The following is a 22,563-nucleotide window of genomic DNA, read 5'->3' as shown; positions in this document are numbered from 1 at the left end:
GATATCATTATGGTATGCAGATATTCCAAAATACAGAAAAATCCAAAATGCAAAATACTTCTGCTCCCAAGCATTTCGGTAATCAGAGACTCAACCTGTACTAAAATGATTAGAAAATACATGCTCCTATAATAGGGGCTCTGTGGCACGGAATATCTGAGGAGCATCAGGTGGTTCCACAGCCATTCTCTCTCCAGATTTTTCTACTTCCTCTGACGTATTGGAGAATAAGGCCTCTTCTTATACTCTGAAAGGAATGTATTTTTACACTTGCAAGTTGTACTTTAGCAGTGAAGCTCATTTACAGATTTGTCCACATACACTGATCCTTAAATCTCACCAAATAGCCTCATCAGAGACATTTTCACAAAACATGCATCTTATTCACATCAATAATGCGACAAAAGTGCAATGCACGGGTACCCTGAATACACACACTGGCATTTCATGTAACTTCTGTGTGCGACTTGTGTGCTCACTAATCTGGGCAAGAATGTAAACAACGAAGTCTGATGCAAGTGACCCGCAACAGGCCTCGCACTACGTAACATACTTAATCTGAGACTTTCTACCAATTCTCCGGCAGCTAAAATACTAATCCTAAATACCTAGGATGTCAGTTCAATTAGCCACAAGTCACTGCACAGCACAAGTAAGTACATCTATATGCTGCATTTACGCTTACTCCGGACTTGCAGATTTTTGTTCTTGGCCACACAGAGAACGGAACACAAAGGGAACGAGTTGCAGTGACATCTAGGGGCAGTACTGATGGTGTAATGGTTAGCATTACTGCCTCACAGACCTGGGGTCATGGGTTCAATTCCCACCATGGCCCTAACTGTGCGGAGTTTGTATATTCTCCCCGTGTTTGCGTAGGTTTCCTCTGCGTACTCCGGTTTCCTCCCACAATCCCAAAAATATATACTGGTAGGTTAATTGGCTCCCAACAAAAATTAACCCTATCGTCAATGTGTCTGTGTGTACACGTGATAGGGAATATAGATTGTAAGCTCCACTGGGGCAGGGACTGATGTGAATGGGCAAATATTCTCTGTACAGCGCTGCGGAATATGTGTGCGCTATATAAATAACTGGTAATATATAAATAATAGTGGCAAGATACTGTAACAATGTCAACTTGGCCCCTCCATGTGGCTAATTGAATTGACCTCTATAAGTAAATTTGTATGTGGCTATGATGTGTATAATATACAAAATTCAGAAAAAAATATGAAGGTCTGGGAATCAATGACCATGGCGCAGTTTCTAAGTCCGCCAGTCTCACACTATATGGCGCAAAAAGGATAGGTTACGTGGCAACACAAACAAAAGTGGTTTGTGTAATACGCACTCAGGGGGTCATTCAGACCTGATCGCACGCTTGGTTTTTTTACTGTGCTGCGATCAGGTCAGAACTGCACATGCGTATGCACCACAATGTGCAGGCGCGTTGCACGGGTACAAAGCGGATCATTGCTGTGCGATGGGTTTAACGAAGAATCCATTTGCACAGCCGATCGCAAGGAGATTGACAGGAAGAAGGCATTTGTGGGTGTCAACTGACCGTTTTCAGGAAGTGGTTGGAATAACGCAGGCGTGTCCAAGCGTTTGCAGGGCGGGTGTCTGATGTCAATTCCGGGACAGGACAGGCTGAAGTGATCGCAAGGGCTGAGTAAGTTCTGGGCAACTCAGAAACTGCACAAATATATTTTGTATCGCCTGGCTGCACATGCGATCGCACACTTGCAAAGCAAAAATACACTCCCCTATGGGCGGCGACTATCTGCTCGCAGCAGTGCAAAAAAACCCTAGCGAGCAATCAGGTCTGAATTAGGCCTTCAGTAAATATGAACCTTTTCATTGTTAAGAAACTACAGGTACACCACCAATTTTTCGGCATCCTCGGTTCCAGTGCCGCGCCGGATTATCGATTTTGCCGGATTAACGATGGAAACTTTTTTTTACTAATTTTGCACCTTCAGAACATTTCTAAAGCAATAAATAGTAAAATATATGCTACAGTATAATATTAAGTAATGAATAAACACAGTATTGTATGCAAAACTGTTTATAAGCAAAACAGGTATCAGGTACGTTTTGAACAAACATTAACAGTAAGTGAAACAGTCACTACAAGTAAAGTACTATAAACCTCCTGCAACATGACATTAACTCTAACCCTCCCACAGCCCAACTCCCACTACAACCTACCCTATACCTCCACAGCCCAACCCTATACCTTCTACAGCCGAACTCTAAACCTTCCACAGACCAACTCCTATTACAACCTACCCTATACCTTCCACAGCCCAATTCTATACCTTCCACAGCCCAACTCTAAACCTTCCACAGATGAACTCCTATTACAACCTACCCTATACCTTCCATAGCCCAACTCTAAACCTTCCACATCCCAACTCTAAACCTTCCACAGACCAACTCCTATTACAACCTACCCTATACCTTCCACAGCCCAACTCTAAACCTTCACCAGACCAACTCCTATTACAACCTACCCTATACCTTCCACAGCCCAACTCTGTACCTTCCACAGCCCAACTCTAAACATTCCACAGACCAACTCTAAACCTTCCACAGACCAACTGTAAACCTTCCACAGCCCAACTCTAAACCTTCCACAGCCCAACTCTAAACCTTCCACAGCCCAACTCTAAACCTTCCAGAGCCCAACTCCTATTACAACCGAAAACTAAACAAGAGAGCGCAGGCAGACTTCACTAAAATTTCACAATTTTAATAATAAAATGTACACAATGATCACATAATAAAGTATACATATACCTATTGATACTAAAATGTAGCCAATAAAAGGTCCGCACTAAACTTCATACAATTCCACACAGATCGGTGCACTGATAGACTGATATAGTGGTGATATTAAAATTGATATATCCTGAAAGTTGGCAGCTGATGTTTAGCGCTGAAAGTCTGGATATTATCCATAGATCAGTCCCATACTTGAAGATAATTTCGTCAGGTTAGAGTCAATAAATGTATAACAAGTGCACTGTTGGTTTTAAATGTGCACTGACGAAATTATCTTCAAGTATGGGACTGATCTATGGATAATATCCAGACTTTCAGCGCTAAACATCAGCTGCCAACTTTCAGGATATATATACTTTCAGGATATATCAATTTGTATATGTATACTTTATTATGTGATCATTGTGTACATTTTATTATTAAAATTGTGAAATTTTAGTGAAGTCTGCCTGCGCTCTCTTGTTTAGTTTTCTGTTTTCCATTTGTTTAGGGATTGCTAATACCCTATTCCTCTGAGAGCGGCAAGCAGCATTTCAACATAGGCTCAAGGAGGCGCCTTTCTTTCTTGTAGGTTTGGTTCCTATTACAACCTACCCTAAACCTTCCACAGCCCGACTCTAAACCTTCCACAGCCCAACTCTAAACCTTCCACAGCCCAAATGTAAACCTTCCACAGCCCAACTCCTATTACAACCTAACCTATACCTTCCACAGCCCAACTCTAAACCTCCCACAGCCCAACTCCTACTACAACCTAATCATCAGCTTGGTCTTGAAGAAGTATTTCAGGTGGGACAGTTGCATCTGGGATGTCTGGGGAACAGGGACCTGTTCTAGAACTTGGAGGAATTGGAGATGCTAGAGAACAGGTACTGCTCTTAGGCACATTCTTGCATAGCTTCTTAAACATGACATCAAGGCGAGGTTGTTTCATAAGTTTTGATCTTTCCCTGTACAGTTTTTCTTTCATCAAGTGAAAATGCATTAGCTTTTGTTCTGTCACAAAGTTACGTTGTTCTAGTCCTTTGATTAGCTTACTTGTCATCTCAATCAGCTTGTCAATACCAGTGGGGATTTCAATAACATTTTCTTCTTCACTGTCACCATCGTCACTTTCAGTGATTTTTGCAGGATTCAAAACCATATACTGTATATAATTTCAGAGTCAGTACAGTGACGCACAACAGGAGTTTCAACGTCATCCTCCATCCACTCTGCCAGATTTTCTTTGTTCAGACTACTTGATAGGTTGTTGGCAGCAGTTCCAGTACATGTTTTGGCATATTCAAGTAACTCAAGAACACATTCTTTATCATATCCTACGCGAAATCCTGTGAAGGCAATACCAGGATCTTCATTAGGTGCATTTTCAAACACCATGGCAGGCCACAATTTATGCCACCCATTCTTTAGTGTTAACGAATGGACATTCTCCCAGGCACTAGCAACAACCCAAAGTACATCTCTCATGTTAAAGTCTTTGATAAACGACTCAATAGGCTTGCCTGAATTCACCACATCTAGCATGCGTTTCATGAAAAGTGTACGATACTTGGCCTTCATAGAGCGCAATATTCCTTGATCTTGTGGTTGGATAAGAGATGTACAGTTTGGTGGTAAATATGCTGTAAACACGTTATTCTTGTGCAGCAGTTCAGCTCTAGGGTGAGCTGAACAGTTGTCCAGAATAAGAAGGATTTTGCAGTCCTCTGGTAGGCCTACAGATGTGCAGTGTGCTCTGGCTTCTGCCACAAAATACTTTTCAAACCACTCTAGCATTAACTCGGTGGTAATCCATCCATTTTTATTTGCACGATAAATGACAGGATACACTTTAACACCTTTTAAAGCCCTAGGGCAATTACTTTTTCCGATCACTAGCTGCTTACATCGGCGAGTTCCGGCAGCATTGGAGCAACCTAGGACAGTAAATCTGTCCTTAGATTGTTTAAACACTGTGGGGGCTTCTTCATCCTCCATTGATAACGTTTTCCTAGGGGTACATCGCCAATACAGTGCAGTTTCATGAGCATTATAAACTTGCTGGGGGGTGAGGTTTTTGTCAGCCACAAGTTTTGCAAACTCATCCACATAGTCATCAGCTGCTTCATGGTCTGCAGACCGTTTTTCACCACACACTTTACGCATCAAAATTCCATGACGTGTCTTAAACCTATGCGGCCGCATCCTTCACTGTAATCACACTCATAGTCAAGTTTTAGTGCTTTATGATACAACTTAGCTTGTTCCTGTACCATGATGCCTGACAAGTCTACACCATCACTCCGACGTTGTCGAAACCATTCCAAGAACACTCGATCAAGCTCAGTACTTTTACCAGCTTTCATAGTTTTCCTAATGCTCATTTGCTTCTTAGATTGACTTTCTGCAAAGAACTGTAATATTCATTCCCTGTGTTTTTTATGTCATACACTGTTGAGGAACCGAGACCTTATGTATCACACAGCTTCTTCACTGAAACACAGCGGTCGAGTTTTCGTAATATCTCAACTTTTGCCTGCACCGATAGATATGGACTTGTGTTTACACTTTATACCTATACCACCACTGTTCTTGGAAGGCATAGCAGCACTACTGTCACTTGAGTTGTCTGCGGATACCACAATAGCCCCACCAATGCTTGCTGTGTCACCTGCAGTGCCCTCAGAAGCTGTACTCACTGACACTTGCTCATGCTGTGTGTTCCGCCCATCTGCGGTACTTGCTGTGACCTTGGACGCCACAACAGCCCCACTGATGCTTGCTGTCACCTGCAGTGTCCGCGGAAGCTATACCCACTGGTACTTGCGCGTATTGCGCGTTACGCTCAAGCGCAGAAAATGTTCTGGATTAAAAGAGGTCCCTAACCCCCTTTAAACCGGACAAAGCAAAATTGTCCGGATAAAAAGAGGTTCCGGATCATCTGTTGCCGGAAAATCGGTGGTGTACCTGTATATAAAATTAAGCCAAAAGTATATTAGGAAAAAAAAAATTTAAGAAATTCTAATATAAATTTAGGCACTGTTAAAATAGTGGGAGGATAGGCTCAGAGGTGACTTTGATGTTTTCCGCTGCTAGTAGTTCCCACAGGCTTTGGAAAGGTATTTGGGTATATTAATTAAGTGAATCTGTGCATTTATGAAGTGTAGTGAAATAGAGAGCTTGACCGTAAATACACATTACACTGAATTTAAAGTAAGATGTTTTGTGAAATGTCCGAATCATTGTTTATACCGGAGGTAGGGTGAGTTAGGGTAAGATTGCTGTGGACTTTACCATCATTGCGGACGACCATCACATCCCTCCACATAACCAAAAAGGAGTGTAAACATTCATTATTAACCAATTTTCCTTTACAGGTGCCACAATTAGTTTTCACATATTATACTATTTACTGTAACTACTTTTTCCTTTTAGAAGGTTAGCTACATCTCCCCCATATACAGGCGACTATCAGGAACCTACTGTATATGCTCCTTACACAAACTCACACACTCCATCCCTTTGTGCTCATCTACACATTTAGATATTGCTCCTTCCATTAACACATGACCCTTTTACAAAATGTAGCCTGAAAATAAAGTAATGATTTACCCTAGAGTCATAACCTCATATGCAGTGTCTAGCTACAGATAGCTACTGTATCTGCATTACTTAAAGTTTTACATGGTAATCTTACAAGTTAAATCTTACCAAGCATACATCAGAATTATAGTACATTTCCTCATCTGTGGCGTTCTCACCAAGTCCATGCATGAAGGATTGACAACATCTTCATCTGAAACTGTTACCTAAAAAAAAACAGAGTCAGCAATGGCAGCTGCAGGGTTTTAAAAGAAAATTGTATGAAATGCATCTGTTTCAGTGCAATATTGCATCATAAGGAATATAAAGTACACTCCATAAAGAACATTGGCAGGTTTTACACAAGTTACAGGTGATATAGCTCTTGCTTATGCTGTTTAACCACTTAACTGGCTAATATTTCCATCCAAAAAAACGCTCAAATATTGTAGGGTTTTTTTTTATTGAATTAGGTTAAAAACACCTATTTAGAATATATCCAATATGATTTTATAAATATATATATATATATATATATATATATATATATATATATACTGCAAACATTTTTTTTAAACACTGACACAAATATCAATAGCCGGACCATCAATGTTCGGAACATCACAACCATTGCAACTTTACATTTTCCAGGCACCTGCTTCAGTGCTCCTATCTGTAGCTTCCGGGGGTCCAGAGGAAAGGTAAGGGGCTGCTTTTCAACATTTCCAAAGAGGCTGCTTATGTCTGCAGCCGCAGGGTAGGCGTTGCTCATGGACTGACCGATCAGCAGCAATGTGTCCCAATTGTATTGGTACAGTCACAGTTGAGATTTCAGACACCCTCAGAGAAGAACAGTATGCTGAAAATGCAGTGGGCATCATGGACAGGAACAGGGAGATGGTCAGACTCATGGGAGTGTCGTGGGTGTGTCGGTGAAAGTGGTTATGTACACAGGCGCAAAATTGCTTGCATAGGAGTCTGACCGACTGGTGCAAGTTTCCATGGTGCACGTAATAGGTATTACAGTGTGTATGGACGCAGAGCCGGCCCTGGGCATAGGCAAACTAGGCAAATGTCATGGGCATTTGGAATGCCATGGGGCTCGAGCAGATTATGCTGATTAAAATGATATGCAGCATGCCTATATTGTGTGTGTGACTGCGGCTGTATCTGCATACGAAATGCTACGTTACAGTGTATTCCTGGAAATCACTGTAATGTAGCATCTCATATGCAGATACAGCCACAGTCACACACAGAATATAGGCATGCTAATTATCATTTTGTGTGTCCTAGTCACATAGCAATGAAAATAACATGCATTTTCTGCAAAAAAGGCGCCCAACGTTAGCAGAGCTGGATGGGAGCTGCATGGCATATTGAGGCAAGATGTATGAGGACACATCTGTATCCAAGCAGAGGCAGAGGTCACAGTGTTAGCGGCTGTGTGAGTGCTGTGAGTGAGTAGGTTAGTTGTGCAATAGTGTTTGGCATATGTGTAAGGGGCATTATGTGTGTCGTGTAAAAATGCATTAATAATATGCGACATACTGTATGTGTAAGGGGCATTATGTGTGTCATTATGTGTATAAGGGCATTAATAAAGGTTGGCATAATGTGTAAGGTGCATTATGTTTACAAGGACATTAATAATGTGTGTCATATGAGTAAGGGGCTTTACTGTGTGGTATTATATGTATAAAGGCATTACTAATGTTTGAAATTGTGTGTATAAGGTGCTCTACTGTCTGGTGTAATGTATAGAAAAGGCACTACTGTGTGGTCTAATGTGAATAAAGAGCAATATGGTGTGGTGTAATGTGAATAAGGATCAATTCAGTGTGATGTAATGTGAATAAGGAGCAGTACTGTTAGGAGTAATGTATATAAGATACAGTAGTAGTACTGTGTGATGTAACATGAATAAGGAGACCACTGTGAATAGTAATGTATATAAGTTAAAGTGGTACTACTGTGTGATGTAACGTGAAGAAGGGACACTATCGCATGATATAATGTGAATAAAGTTGCACTACTGTGTGGGGTAATTTGAATTGGGGGTACTATTGTGTGGCCATGCCCCTTACCAAAAGAACATGCCCCTTTTTGGGCTGTGCACCGAATATGCGCACTGTTCCTATTTAAAATATAGGGGGTAGAAGCACCAAAATTAGGACTGCTATGACTAAGGGGTGATGGTGATGGGAAAGGGGTGCAGGGTCAGAGGTGGAACTAGCAGCGGTGCTAGGGGACACCAGCTAAAATCTTGCCTAGGGCATCATATTGGTTAGGGCTGGCTCTGTATGGAAGCCTCAAGTCCTTACACATTCATACACACAGATGAACACCAGGGAAGGATTTTGCAGCAGCATTTGCATAAAGTCGCAGACGGCTAACCTCCAATAGATGCTGCTGTGGCAACTTCTGCTCCCAGTGGCGTGCGGGGAGATCAATGGCTGGGGAGGCACAGGCTTCTCCAGTACATCCCCAATAACACAAGAACACAAACCAATGCCATTCATCAGGGGTGCCGGCGAGAGGGGGCGCCACCCAGCAGTGCCACCCGCAGCCGTGGGTAGAGTCACAGTACAGTAATTGATAGTAGCTGCTACTGGCATGGTACCTATGCAACATGTACTGTATGTGAGGCCAAGTAAGAGCCCAAGCTGGAGCTTACTCTACCCCAGAGACAAGGCGACCCGCTCACCCATAATGTATTCTGCCAAAGCCTGCATTCCCGCCTCTGCTGTTCCAGAATCGCTTTCCCTGGCCCGCATACACCGCTCTGAGAGGGGTAACTGCGGGAGATAGAGGAGGGTCGGACGGCAGAGACAGAACTGGTACAAAATTTCTCAACGCTGTGGAGAAACTCTCAGGGGCATGGCTTGGTGACATAATGTTCTTATTCTGGCTTGAACCTCTTAGTACTCATGGAGTTGGTGTCCCGGCGTGCAGCGGCTTGCGGTGTGTGGTCCCGACACGGAGACATCAGGAGAGGGTTCATGCTTGCTATGGAGCGGTAGATATAAATCATGTGGAGGAGGGGAAGAGCGCTGGCTGCCACTGCACAATGCTCTGGGCTTCCCACCGCCACCTCCGTGCTGGCCCCGCAGATAAGCTGCTGCTGCTAGCTGCGGGGTAACGGACAGGGCAGGATTAAGCCTTGGGGGCGCCCTGGGCACTTCAGACAGGGGAGCCCACCCCACTCCTCCTGCCTTTCCCCTTGTCAGCATGGCCCCCCTGTATAATGCTTTATGTGTAATGCTGCTTCTCTGTACTGCCTCCCTGCTCACCTCATGCCTGTGTTTGTGTATGTCATACAGCTGAGGAAGAAGGGGGGCTTATTTGCCAGACAGCAGAGGAGGCTAGTTAGGGTCTCAGGCAGCCAATGCTAACACTACGCTCCTCACACAGGCAAACACTGGGGCCTTGCTCCTCAATGGGACCCTCAAAGTGCACAGTGCGGGGAGCGGAGAGAGAACACTATCTAATGCCGCCCGCATCACCGCCCAGCAGCACCGCTCCGGCGCTTACCTGTCCAAGATGGGTATCTTTTTCCTCCTCTCCTCCTGTCGGCCGGCGGTAGTTTGGAAACTGCAGGGGGTAAGGATCGCTGTATACTGCTTCTGTGTATCGAGAGGGCGCTATGTGCTGCAACCGCCGCTTCTGTGTATTGCCCTGTGGATGCGGCTGCACAATCCAAGTTACCGCGACCAGGTCATACTGGTGAGCAGTAGGTAATGATCAGCCGGGGGGGCACTTGGTACTGAGCATCTGTGCCCCCCCTTAACCTGGAGAAGAACGGAGTTAACGGAAGCTCCCGTCAGGCTCCCAGCAGCAGCAGGTCAGAGGAATGAGTAGAAGTCAGTTTATAGCAGTCATTGGCAGATCTGAGTGCCTTTTTCCCGCCGCCGCTCATGGGTGATTGGACCAGCGGATCCAGCACTGAATCCGCTGTCCAATCATATCTGCCTCGATGACAGGGGCAAGCTTTGATGGGTGCTGAACGTCCGTCCCTGTCAAAGAGGCACTTGTATAAGTGCCGCTTTCTTCCCTTTTTTCAATGGGCTTTTACAGCCCAGTGCTTGCCCCCCCCCCCCCCCCCGCTCTATACCCGTTCCCACTGTCTCCGGGAGGCACTTGCTATCAGTGCCTCCCAAACTAATTTAATAAACTACAATGATTAGATTAATATTAAGAAGATACTTATGACATAGAATATGTGTCAAATGTATCTTCTTTGCATTATTTTAATCATTAATGACAGGGGAGGCACCTGCCTCCCCTGACTGCACGTCCCTGGGGACTCCCACCTATGAATCAGGCCCCATGTCTCTAGAATCAATCCGATGCATTAGACATAGATCTTTAATATATATATATATATATATATGTATATACACAATAGTATAATCCCTTAGTGCACTCTTAGTAATTACTACTGATGTTTTTGTTTTTTTATTCTATATATATATATATATATATATATATATATAGTATGGATATAATGGGCGGCACTCATGCAGACTCCACAGCATGTGAAGAAAAATATGCTTTAATCAGCCAACATGTTTCGGGGACATAACCCCGTCCTCAGTGCCGCCCATTATATCCATACTATCTATCTGGGATTGCAAGCATTACCCACAGGGAAGGCACCTCAGCAGTTGTGACTTTTAGGAGTGGAGTGCCGGGCTGTTTCCCTTGCCCTATATATATATATATATATATATATATATATATATATATATGTCAGTTAGTCTTTATGTCAATTAACCAAAATAATAGTGCTAATATAAACAAGTAGGGCAAGCTTCAACACAGAGTGGAACCCTTGTGGATAGAGATCAATAAAAAAAGATAAAAAAGATATCTCTGTGGAGCGCGCTTATTTTGTAAACTGATATAGTTAGATTGAGTTTAACAGATGATTCATAAAGAGAGGATGACCTTACACATGTAAACACCCATATTTAAAACACATATGTCTTTTTATTATAAGAACAATATAGTTTAGATTCACATTACATTTAATTAATGATGAACATTTCATTTACAATGAAAATACAATTGAATGTTTCAGCATTATTCGTGTAAAATATAATAAAATGAAATAAAAGAGCTTTCATCCAACGCGTTTCATCATATAGCGACTTCTTCAGGGGTGTTCTTCAGGGTGTGAACAAGAAAATATAAAAAATGTGTATAAATAACAAGGAACATTGATAAAGAGAGGAATATGCATATCGAATTGTGATCGTAATGTCAATGTTTGGACCACTTGATATTATATATAACAGTAATAATTTTATGAGTTATGGAGAACTAATCATATACGTTTTTACACAATATTTGGATTCTACTAATTTGTAACGTCACATAGATCATATTATAATAATGGTTGTCCGCTGAATCACTCCATAATTCATAGACCAATCAGTATATTAGTACTTACTTCTAAATAACAGTTCTCTGCTATTTTGCAAAAGCTGTATCATTCATAAAAGATAAGGACTTTTAATTGAGCCAAGTGTTGTGTCTATGTTGAAAAAGAGACCACATTTAAATATAACCCAATTTTTTGTATATTCACTTATTTAAAATATATTTATTTTAGTATACTTACTATAAATTGTTTATAGATTTAGAAAACTTGAGGAATAAAATTCCCAAATTATGACGACATTTAGTGGGGTTCCTTATTATAGGTCACCTTACATAAAAATATAAATACATTTTTAGGGTTTAAATTTAAATTTTCCAATACTATATTTATCTATATAGAAATTTTACAATACTTACTAGTAAATTGTACTCTTCTCCCAAATGTAGAAATATTATTTGTTTGTCTTGCTTCGTTAGATTAAAATTCCTAACAAGAACGGGATAATCATTTATTTTTTCTACCCTCAATTGACTAAGACGGAAAAAAGTTTTTTAAACAATTCTTACCCGCAAATAAAGCTGTAAATCACAAAAGGATCCTCCTATGGACTGGATATAAATAATTCCCTTTTGTTTTCCTATTAAGAATAAATATAGTGCTTATTGTCTAATTTTTGCCCAAACTGAAGTGAAGTAAAACCAGAAAGTAACCATAATTGCTTACCCACAGTAGTCTTATAGGTCTGCACACATAGGGATCCAATAATGGAATGAAGACTGAACTCACAGTCTCCCTATTTAAGCTCCTCAGCCTATTACATCACTTCCTATTTTAACTTGTTGATTGCTTAATTGATGTATTTTAGTAAAACATTATATGCTTTAGATTGAAGAGAAAGAACCTTTATTTAATGAAATGACTTTATTAATAATTTTTAATTGGAATAACTATGTTATCTATTAGAATAACTACGTTATCCTGTAAGGATCAAATTAATAATATAATTAAATCTAGATTAAAGTTCAATTAGCATCACAGGTACTTCCTATATGTGTTCCAAGCCTCCCTGCAGTGGGCGTGACGTCATCATATATATTCAGTTGCCTAGCGACGAACAGAATGTTCCTTAATGACTTTTAAGCGTTCCAGGAATGAGGACTCATATACGTTCCAGGAACAGAGATTACACGTTCCCGGAATGGAGAGCCGGACAGCGGAGATTGTGCGTTCCAGGAGCGGAGAGCCGCTTCCTGTATATATTTACACCACGGGCGTGACGTCAGTGCGTACGTCCCGTTACTTGCCAACTGAATACGCGCTACTCAGAGCGCTTCCTATACACGGTTACCTGGCAACCGCGTGACGTCAACGCGTACGTCCCGTTGTTTGGAGACAGGATAAGCGCTACTCAGAGCGCTTCCTGTGCACGATCACTTAGCAACCATTTATGCATGCAGGATAAGCGCTATTTAGAGCACCTCCTGCATGTAATTACCTGACTACAATGCTTTCCATACAGGATAAGCGCTACTCCGAGCGATCCCTGTATGTGATGTCTGTCTCCTCACAGAAAGCTAAATGTTATTAAGCACATTTACTCCCAATAAATTACGATATTACCATTAAATATCACTCTGTGGTACTTATAATATACTGGATTATTACACAACAAAGGGCTGTAACCAAGACTTACCATAGTTATGGACTTATGAGGGTTATTAACTAAAAGTTGACTAATAATTATAGCTATATGTTGATTAATTATTCTAACACTAGTAATTAATTTATTCATTATTTTCATTGATGAAGATTTTTTAATTTAATATTATGAGTGTATTTCATTTATTATAAACAGCTATTTCTTTGATTTATAACAAAGATGTCATAATGTGTCAAAAGTGTGAATATATGAATCCTATTAGGATTTTTAATTAAGTGTTCACGAACAGTGATCAAAAAATTATTTTATTTAAAAAATTTTTAATTTTTTTTTAATAATCCTTAATGGATACATCTATAATACTAATTTATCCTATAGTGTTCTACCTTGTAATACATATAGATCGATTATTATTAACTGCTTATAGTCTTAATCCATTTAGTAATACCCTATTGAATAACATAGTTCACCATCAAAAATGGTTGCCTTTTAATACTCTACCTCCTTATTGTTAATAAGATTATATATTAATTATGGTGTGCCCCTTAGTACTGTCGTCTACTTTTACTGGAGTCCTTCAAATGACAATCACTTTCCAAATAGACCAGATTGATATAGAAAACCATTATCATAAATATAAAACTATTTGATCCACTTCATTAATTTATAATGACTAAAAATATATAAGGCTGAACAAGATAAAAAACATATCAATATTAGAGAAATGAGACAATATCTATTCCCTCATTCATTCCATAAGGAGTAAGGGTATTTAAGGTGAAAATCAAAAAAGATTCTCTTTTGGATAATTGTAATTCTCTATTGCCCCCTCTTTCATTTTCTATAATATGTTCCAATAAAGTGAATTTTAAACTTTTGGTATCAGAATTATGAGCTTCTGAGAAATGCCTAGGTACACTATGTGTGGTGATCTTATTTTTAATGTTCCTCAGGTGTTCTTTGATTCGAACTTTAATCATGCGTTTAGTTTTACCTATATAGGCTTTCCTGCATCCACAAGTAATTCTATAAATAACAAAAGTAGAATTACAGGTATGACTATATGATTTTTTATTCAATTCGTCATAAATTGCTGGTGACTTTTCTATAAATTTACAATAGATGCATCTGGTGCACGGAAAACATCCTGATTGCACAATTTTTTTTCCTGGTTTAGAGTTGGTTTTATCTAATGATCTTAAATTACTCGGAGCTACCATATCTTTCAAGTTCGTTGCCTTTCTAAATATGAGGGTAGGTCTCTGAGAAAGATGGGGACCCAAAATAGGGTCTCTTTGTAAAATAGGCCAATAATTTTTTGATCACTGTTCGTGAACACTTAATTAAAAATCATAATAGGATTCATATATTCACACTTTTGACACATTATGACATCTTTGTTATAAATCAAAGAAATAGCTGTTTATAAATAAATGACATACACTCATAATATTAAATTAAAAAATCTTCATCAATGAAAATAATGAATAAATTAATTACTAGTGTTAGAATAATTAATCAACATATAGCTATAATTATTAGTCAACTTTTAGTTAATAACCCTCATAAATCCATAACTATGGTAAATCTTGGTTACAGCCCTTTGTTGTGTAATAATCCAGTATATTATAAGTACCACAGAGTGATATTTAATGGTAATATCGTAATTTATTGGGAGGAAATGTGCTTAATAACATCTAGCTTTCTGTGAGGAGACAGACATCACATACAGGGAGTGCTCGGAGTAGCGCTTATCCTGTATGGAAAGCATTGTAGTCAGGTAATTACATGCAGGAGGTGCTCTAAATAGCGCTTATCCTGCATGCATAAATGGTTGCTAAGTGATCATGCACAGGAAGCGCTCTGAGTAGTGCTTATCCTGTCTCCAAACAACGGGACGTACGCAACGACGTCACGCGGTTGCCAGGTAACCGCGTATAGGACGCGGTCTGAGTAGCGCGTATTCAGTTGCCAAGTAACGAAACGTACGCTCTGACGTCACGCCCGTGGTGTAAATATATACAGGAAGCGGCTCTCCGCTCCTGGAACGCACAATCTCCGCTCTCCGGCTCTCCATTCCGGGAACGTGTAATCTCCGTTCCTGGAACATATATGATTCCCCATTCCTGGAACACTTAAAAGTCATTAAGGAACATTCTATTAGCCGCTAGGCAACTGAATATATATGATGACACCACGCCCACCACAGGGAGGCTGGGAACACATATAGGAAGTACCTGTGATGCTAATTGAACGTTAATCTAGATTTAATTATATTATTAATTTGATCCTTACAGGATAACGTAGTTATTCTAATAGATAACATAGTTATTCCAATTAAAAATTATTAATAAAGTCATTTCATTAAATAAAGGTTCTTTCTCTTCAATCTAAAGCATATAATAAATGTTTTGCTAAAATACATCAATTAAGCAATCAACAAGTTAAAATAGGAAGTGATGTAATAGGCTGAGGAGCTTAAATAGGGAGACTGTGAGTTCAGTCTTCATTCCATTATTGGATCCCTATGTGTGCAGACCTATAAGACTACTGTGGGTAAGCAATTATGGCTACTTTCTGGTTTTAATTCGCTTCAGTTTGGGCAAAAATTAGACAATAAACACTATATTTATTCTTAATAGGAAAACAAAAGGGAATTATTTATATCCAGTCCATAGGAGGATCCTTTTGTGATTTACAGCTTTATTTGCGGGTAAGAATTGTTTAAAAAACTTTTTTCAGTCTTAATCAATTGAGGTTAGAAAAAATAAATTATTATCCCGTTCTTGTTAGGAAATTTAATCTAACGAAGCAAGTCAAACAAATAATATTTCTACATTTGGGAGGAGAGTACAATTTACTAGTAAGTATTGTAAAATTTCTATATAGATAAATATAGTATTGGAAAATGTAAATTTAAACCCTAAAAATGTATTTATATTTTTATGTAGGGTGACCTATAATAAGGAACCCGACTAAATGTCGTCATAATTTGGGAATTTTATTCCTCACATTTTCTAAATCTATAAACAATTTATAGTAAGTATACTAAAATAAATATATTTTAAATAAGTGAATATACAAAAAATTGGGTTATATTTAAATTTGGTCTCTTTTTCAACATAGGCACAACACTTGGCTCAATTAAAAGCCCTTATCTTTTCTGAATGATACAGCTTTTGCAAAATAGCAGAGAACTGTTATTTAGAAGTAAGTACTAATATACTGATTGGTCTATGAATTATGGAGTGATTCAGCGGACAACCATTATTATAATATGATGTATGTGACGTTACAAATTAGTAGTATCGAAATATTGTGTAAAAACGTATGTGATTAGTTCTCCATAACTCATAAAATTATTACTGTTATATATAATATCAAGTGGTCCAAACATTGACATTAAGATCACAATTCGATATGCATATTCCTCTCTTTATCAATGTTCCTTGTTATTTATACACTTTTTTATATTTTCTTGTTCACACCCTGAAGACTACCCCTGAAGAAGTCGCTATATGACGAAACGCGTTGGATGAAAGCTCTTTTATTTAATTTTATTATATTTTACACAAATAATGCTGAAACATTCTATTGTATTTTCATTGTAAATGAAATGTTCATCATTAATTCAATTTAATGTGAATGTGAATCTAAACTATATTGTTCTTATAATAAAAAGACATATATGTTTTAAATATGGGTGTTTACATGTGTAAGGTCATCCTCTCCTTATGAATCATCTGTTAAACTCAATCTAACTATATCAGTTTACAAAATAAGCGCGCTCCACAGAGATATCTTTTATATATACATATTTATATATATACAAGAGGAAGGTCCCACACTCTCACTCAACACAGGCAGCGGCTGGGGTGCCAAATCAAAGTCTAACCCAATATTTGGGTCAGACTCATTGGTACAGTACAGTGTATCTCCACACTTCCGTGGAGAAAGATAGCACTCTCCAGGCTTAAGTTTTTCAGCAAAAAAAGTCATTTAATTGAAAACTTGGTTCCATAATAAAGGTACAAACAAATGCACATAAACCAAAAGGGGCTCACCAACGTTTCGGTCCTGTTTTAAGGACCTTTCTCAAGGTGTCTGCCAAAATAGTCAATCCATCCAATAGAGTCATCAGTGATTCCTATCCGAATACCACCGCAAAAAACAAATCCCTAGAGGATTTCGAGTTAATAATATCCCCACCATAGGAAGAAACAATCCCTCTTTTTGCAGCCGCTGGTGCGGGGTGTTGAACAAATGTTCCTTAGACTTAATGCTATTAGTCATTGAAGAAGTGGGCACTGAACTGAAGAAAGTCAGGACCCAGATTGAGACATTCAATCATTCACATCTTACCACAATTAGGAACGATAAAACAGGTAACTTCCTTGAGAAGTTAAAAACTCAAGTTGACAATTACAAGAAGGAAATTACTGCATTTAAGCGGAATAAATTGACTACAGTAGTTTCTGACTACCAAAACCACACGGTTTACAGGTGGTTATTAGGTGACTCACGACCCAGTAGACAACAGAGAAATTTCCGACCACGACGGCAGGGTCGACGACAATACGTCACCTCTGATACTGGCTCATCTGCTTCCGCATCAGACACAGACCAGACAGATAGCCGCCGACCGCATAGCACAGCTTTTTTAGGCCAGAACACAAACACAGGCCTACCGCCCACAGGGGGACGCGCAGACCACATCCAAGGAAGGGGCGACGTATGGAGAACCTGCAGAGAGAAAAACAAAACTTAGTTTTTAATCTGACTAATAGACCTTTTGATAAGGCCACTTTAAGCCTTCTATCCCGCGGCTTATCTTTCGTACCCACATGTCCTCACAAGACCTTTGACACCACCATCGATATGTACAAATTTGGGCGCAAATTGAGATTACGTGAGCACTATGGTGAAAGCAACATTGAGAATCGGTCCCCATTTCGTCTTCCATCTACCTATGATCCACCATCTATAAACCCTAGTATTAAGACATACATTCGGTTGGTAGAACAAGACATCAATCTAGGCACCCCAAAAAAAACTTTTGACAACTTGTCTAAACCCGAAAGGCTTGCATTAAAAGCACTGCGTGATGACACCACCATAGTCATCAGACCAGCAGACAAGGGGGGAGCCATTGTCATACAAGAGTGGGATGACTATAATAACGAGATCTGTCGACAGCTGACCGACACGACAACTTATTCATGCTGCGCCACTAATCCGATACCTAAGTTTAAAGAACAGGTAGACCAACTATTACAACATGGTCTCCAATCCAAATGGATTGATAAACAAACTTTTGATTATCTCACAGTCCCACATCCAGTGTGTCCCATCATCTATACTTTACCGAAGGTCCATAAAACACTCTCTCACCCACCAGGTAGGCCTATAATTTCTGCCAGACATTCACTGCTCCAACCACTCGCAGTGTTTGTCGACAGTATACTACAACCATTGGTACAGCGGTCGGATAGCTACATCAGGGATACTATGGATTTCCTTGATAAACTCTCTGAATTACCACCACCCGGCGGCAACACCAAATTGGCAACCATGGATGTATGCTCATTATATACGATCATTCCACATGAGGATGGATTACAGACATTGAGACAAGCACTGTGCGACAACCCCCCTGACGCACCACCAGTTGACTTCATCATTCAACTTGCCGAAGCAATATTGAAACTTAACCATTTCTCATATCTGGATAAATACTATGTACAAAGATCCGGCACCGCAATGGGTTCCAACCTGGCACCGGCATATGCAAATCTGTTTATGACAGCATATGAAGAAACGCACATAATTCCAACCTATGGGGCTCACATCCTAATGTACAAACGTTTCATTGACGACATATTTATCCTTTGGACTGGAACATCTGAAATGTTCAACACAATGGTTAAGAATCTAAATTCCCTGGAAAATCCGGTAAAATTTACACACCAAATCGACGATCACCGCATTAATTTCCTGGATATCACAGTATCAATTGAAGATGACATAATTAATACAACGCTCTTCAGGAAACCGACCGATAGAAACACCCTTTTGCTGTCTACCAGTCAACACCCTCCGGCACTTAAAGAGAATCTACCCATCTCGCAATTCTTACGCGTTATGAGAAATAACACCAATCCTGTCAACATGGAACAGCAACTGATGGATATGTCCACTAGATTCCGCGAACGTGGATATTCTGACAGCTGTATTCAACGCTGCCTTCATAAAGCCCGCATGAAGTGTGCTCCAACTAACAGTATCAGTAGTGGAGCCACAGCAAGCACCAACACCAAGAAGGAGAGAATGATCTTCACCACCACCTTTGATAGCCAATCTGGCAGTATCACTAAAGCCCTCCGCAACAGGTGGCCTATTATTGCCACGGATAGCACATTAAAAGCTAAGAATATGCGACCCCCAATGATGGCATACCGCAGGTCACCGAATTTGAAACAATTATTGTTAAGACCTACAATGAGCCCAACGGCACCAGTAAGGACTACTTGGCTACAAGAACAAAAACCAGGGTGCTACAAATGCACGGGCTGCACCACTTGTCGCAGCATGCTGACCGGTCCTTCTTTTCCCCATCCACACTCTGGACGACCAATCAAGATCAAATTCAAACTACATTGCCTCATGGACCATGTCATTTATATTCTTACGTGCCCCTGTGGGCTATATTATGTCGGCATGACATCAAGACGCTTCAGGGACAGGATGGCCAACCATAGGACCACCATTCATCAGGCGATTGAATCCGGAAAAGCTGAACAGCCGGTTCCCAGACACTTTTTGACACTGCATCATCAAGTATCCAATCTCAGGTGCAAACTTATCGATTGGATACCTCCATTAGTCCGTGGCGGTGATCGAGTATTAACTTTGAAAAGAAAAGAAGCATACTGGATTCACAGACTTGACACTATTGCTCCGAAAGGAATGAACGAGAACAATCCTCTTTCTATATTTCTTCGATAAGTATTGTCAGTCATGACACACCTATAAGGACTTCAGCATTAGACATTACGCATTAGCCATACCATATTAACCATTTATGCCTAAATCAACCCGCAGACAGCGTATCTTCTTTAAGTGACATTGTATTTATATAAATGAATGGTCATGTCTAATCTTTTCTTTGTCTACACCAGCAGGTGATTCACAAATATTGTGCATCTATACAGTCCTTGCCCCTGTTACATGCTTGTGGGGGTGTATGTGTATGTGCATGCACCTGTGTGCATGTGTGTATATACACTTATGTGTATGCGCATATGCATATATGCATGTGTATGTGCATATATACAGACCACCAGTATCTATCTTTCCCTAAAAATTCTGTTCAAACACTACAGCTGGTATTACAGATTGGTTTTAATTCTGCCGGTGCTCCATTGAATTCATCAGCTATACATTTATATTTATATTTATATTTGTGTATATATGTTTTTCCACACGTATAATTTGAGCACATGTATGCAGCCTGCCCAGGTCCCCAATATACCCGTATCAACATATACCCAACAGTGGTCAGCCGCGCATAGCGCACGAGCGTGACACGCACAACAATACTCATTTGGAACGCACTACTTCCGGTACGGACCGGAAGTGACGTAACGGAACATCGCGTCTCCGTGGTAACCGAGGCCGCACCAGCCACAGTGCAGTGCAAGCCTCTCATTGCTCTAATAACACCCGCGGGCACTCATTTGCCTTATAGCACCTTGTTTTAGACGTCCATAAGTCATCAGCATTATTATTATTATTATTCCATGATACCACAATACCGGCCGAATTGCACTTCCGGTTTCACCGGAAGTGACGTGACGGTACCATGAGCGCAATGTTCCAGCACATCCTTCAGCACATGGGTATAAATAGGGGGCCTGGGAGGCATAAAAGCAGATCCTGGTTCCCTCCTCATCTTTCTATCACTGATGACTCTATTGGATGGATTGACTATTTTGGCAGACACCTTGAGAAAGGTCCTTAAAACAGGACCGAAACGTTGGTGAGCCCCTTTTGGTTTATGTGCATTTGTTTGTACCTTTATTATGGAACCAAGTTTTCAATTAAATGACTTTTTTTGCTGAAAAACTTAAGCCTGGAGAGTGCTATCTTTCTCCACGGAAGTGTGGAGATACACTGTACTATTTATATATATATATATATCCACGTTGATCCTGCACTCTCATCTCATCGGTTCCAACGTTGCGGGTGCTCCTAATGAACCTGGTCAGGTTCACTCAAACAGCAAAATTTCCACTAATGGAAGGTGCACTCTCGCTGCAATGAATGAAGTCCGTTCATAAAAAAGACTTTTATTGGGAAGATCAAAAGCCTTATATGTCGACGTTTCGGTCCACGTTATGGACCTTTCTCAAGACTAATTGCTCTTTAGGTTTAACCACGTTCATCTTAAATATGTGTCTATAAAACAAACAAAATACAGACATGTTCACATCTACAGAGAACTGAGCCTCCCAGGCCAAATCACATCTGATCAAAAAATGTATAGAAAAGGTGTGGAACCACCTTATTCCCAATTAGAATAGATATCACCGTGCTGCTTTAAATCATTGCACCACCGTCACCTGTGGCATCATCACACAAAGTACTATAAATCAAATGATGTGGACAGCTCACCTAAGATCAGATAAGAGTAATCCAATTAAATTGCTAAAATACAGGTGGCATTCCGGACACAGCCATAAGTGTCAAAGATATGCATCTAAAATACGAATATATATAACAGATACTATCAATATCCAAGTGGAAATCTCATCTATATGCATAATTACAACATCACAGCCATACCTGATCTCACGGATCATGCTACCATGTTGCAGCGACAGGGTCATACACGATGAGGTGTGCTGCATAAATAAACACCAAAAAATACATCTGTATATCAATTCAATCTGGTCTCAATATCTGATGGAAATGTGCAAAGTGAAAAACTCACATGTGTGGAGGGTGGATCCAAGCGTCCCTGTGCTGCATAGCATATGAACGCACTGGGACTGCTATTTAAGTGTTGCGGACCGGAAGTGTCATGTGCAACCTCTATGTACTTCCTACCCCTGCAAAAAGACTGCCTCTGTGTGTCAGCGGGCTCTCAAATGCCGCTCAAACT

At 40.1% G+C, this 22,563-nt stretch overlaps 1 protein-coding gene across 1 annotated transcript in view; it reads right to left on the bottom strand.

The window, feature by feature from the left end:
* SLC22A3 (solute carrier family 22 member 3) overlaps positions 1-22,563 on the bottom strand; it is a 429,357-nt gene that overhangs the window by 138,273 nt on the left and 268,521 nt on the right. The window contains exon 6 of the mRNA XM_063917520.1: positions 6,484-6,581. Within this exon, the coding sequence (XP_063773590.1) occupies positions 6,484-6,581 (98 nt within the window). The remainder of the gene's footprint in view (positions 1-6,483; positions 6,582-22,563) is intronic.

Source organism: Pseudophryne corroboree, chromosome 4, assembly GCF_028390025.1.
Source record: "Pseudophryne corroboree isolate aPseCor3 chromosome 4, aPseCor3.hap2, whole genome shotgun sequence".
NCBI lineage: Eukaryota > Metazoa > Chordata > Amphibia > Anura > Myobatrachidae > Pseudophryne > Pseudophryne corroboree.
The sequence above is the reverse complement of the archived record's forward strand: the minus strand, read 5'-3'. Positions and strand labels throughout refer to the sequence as shown.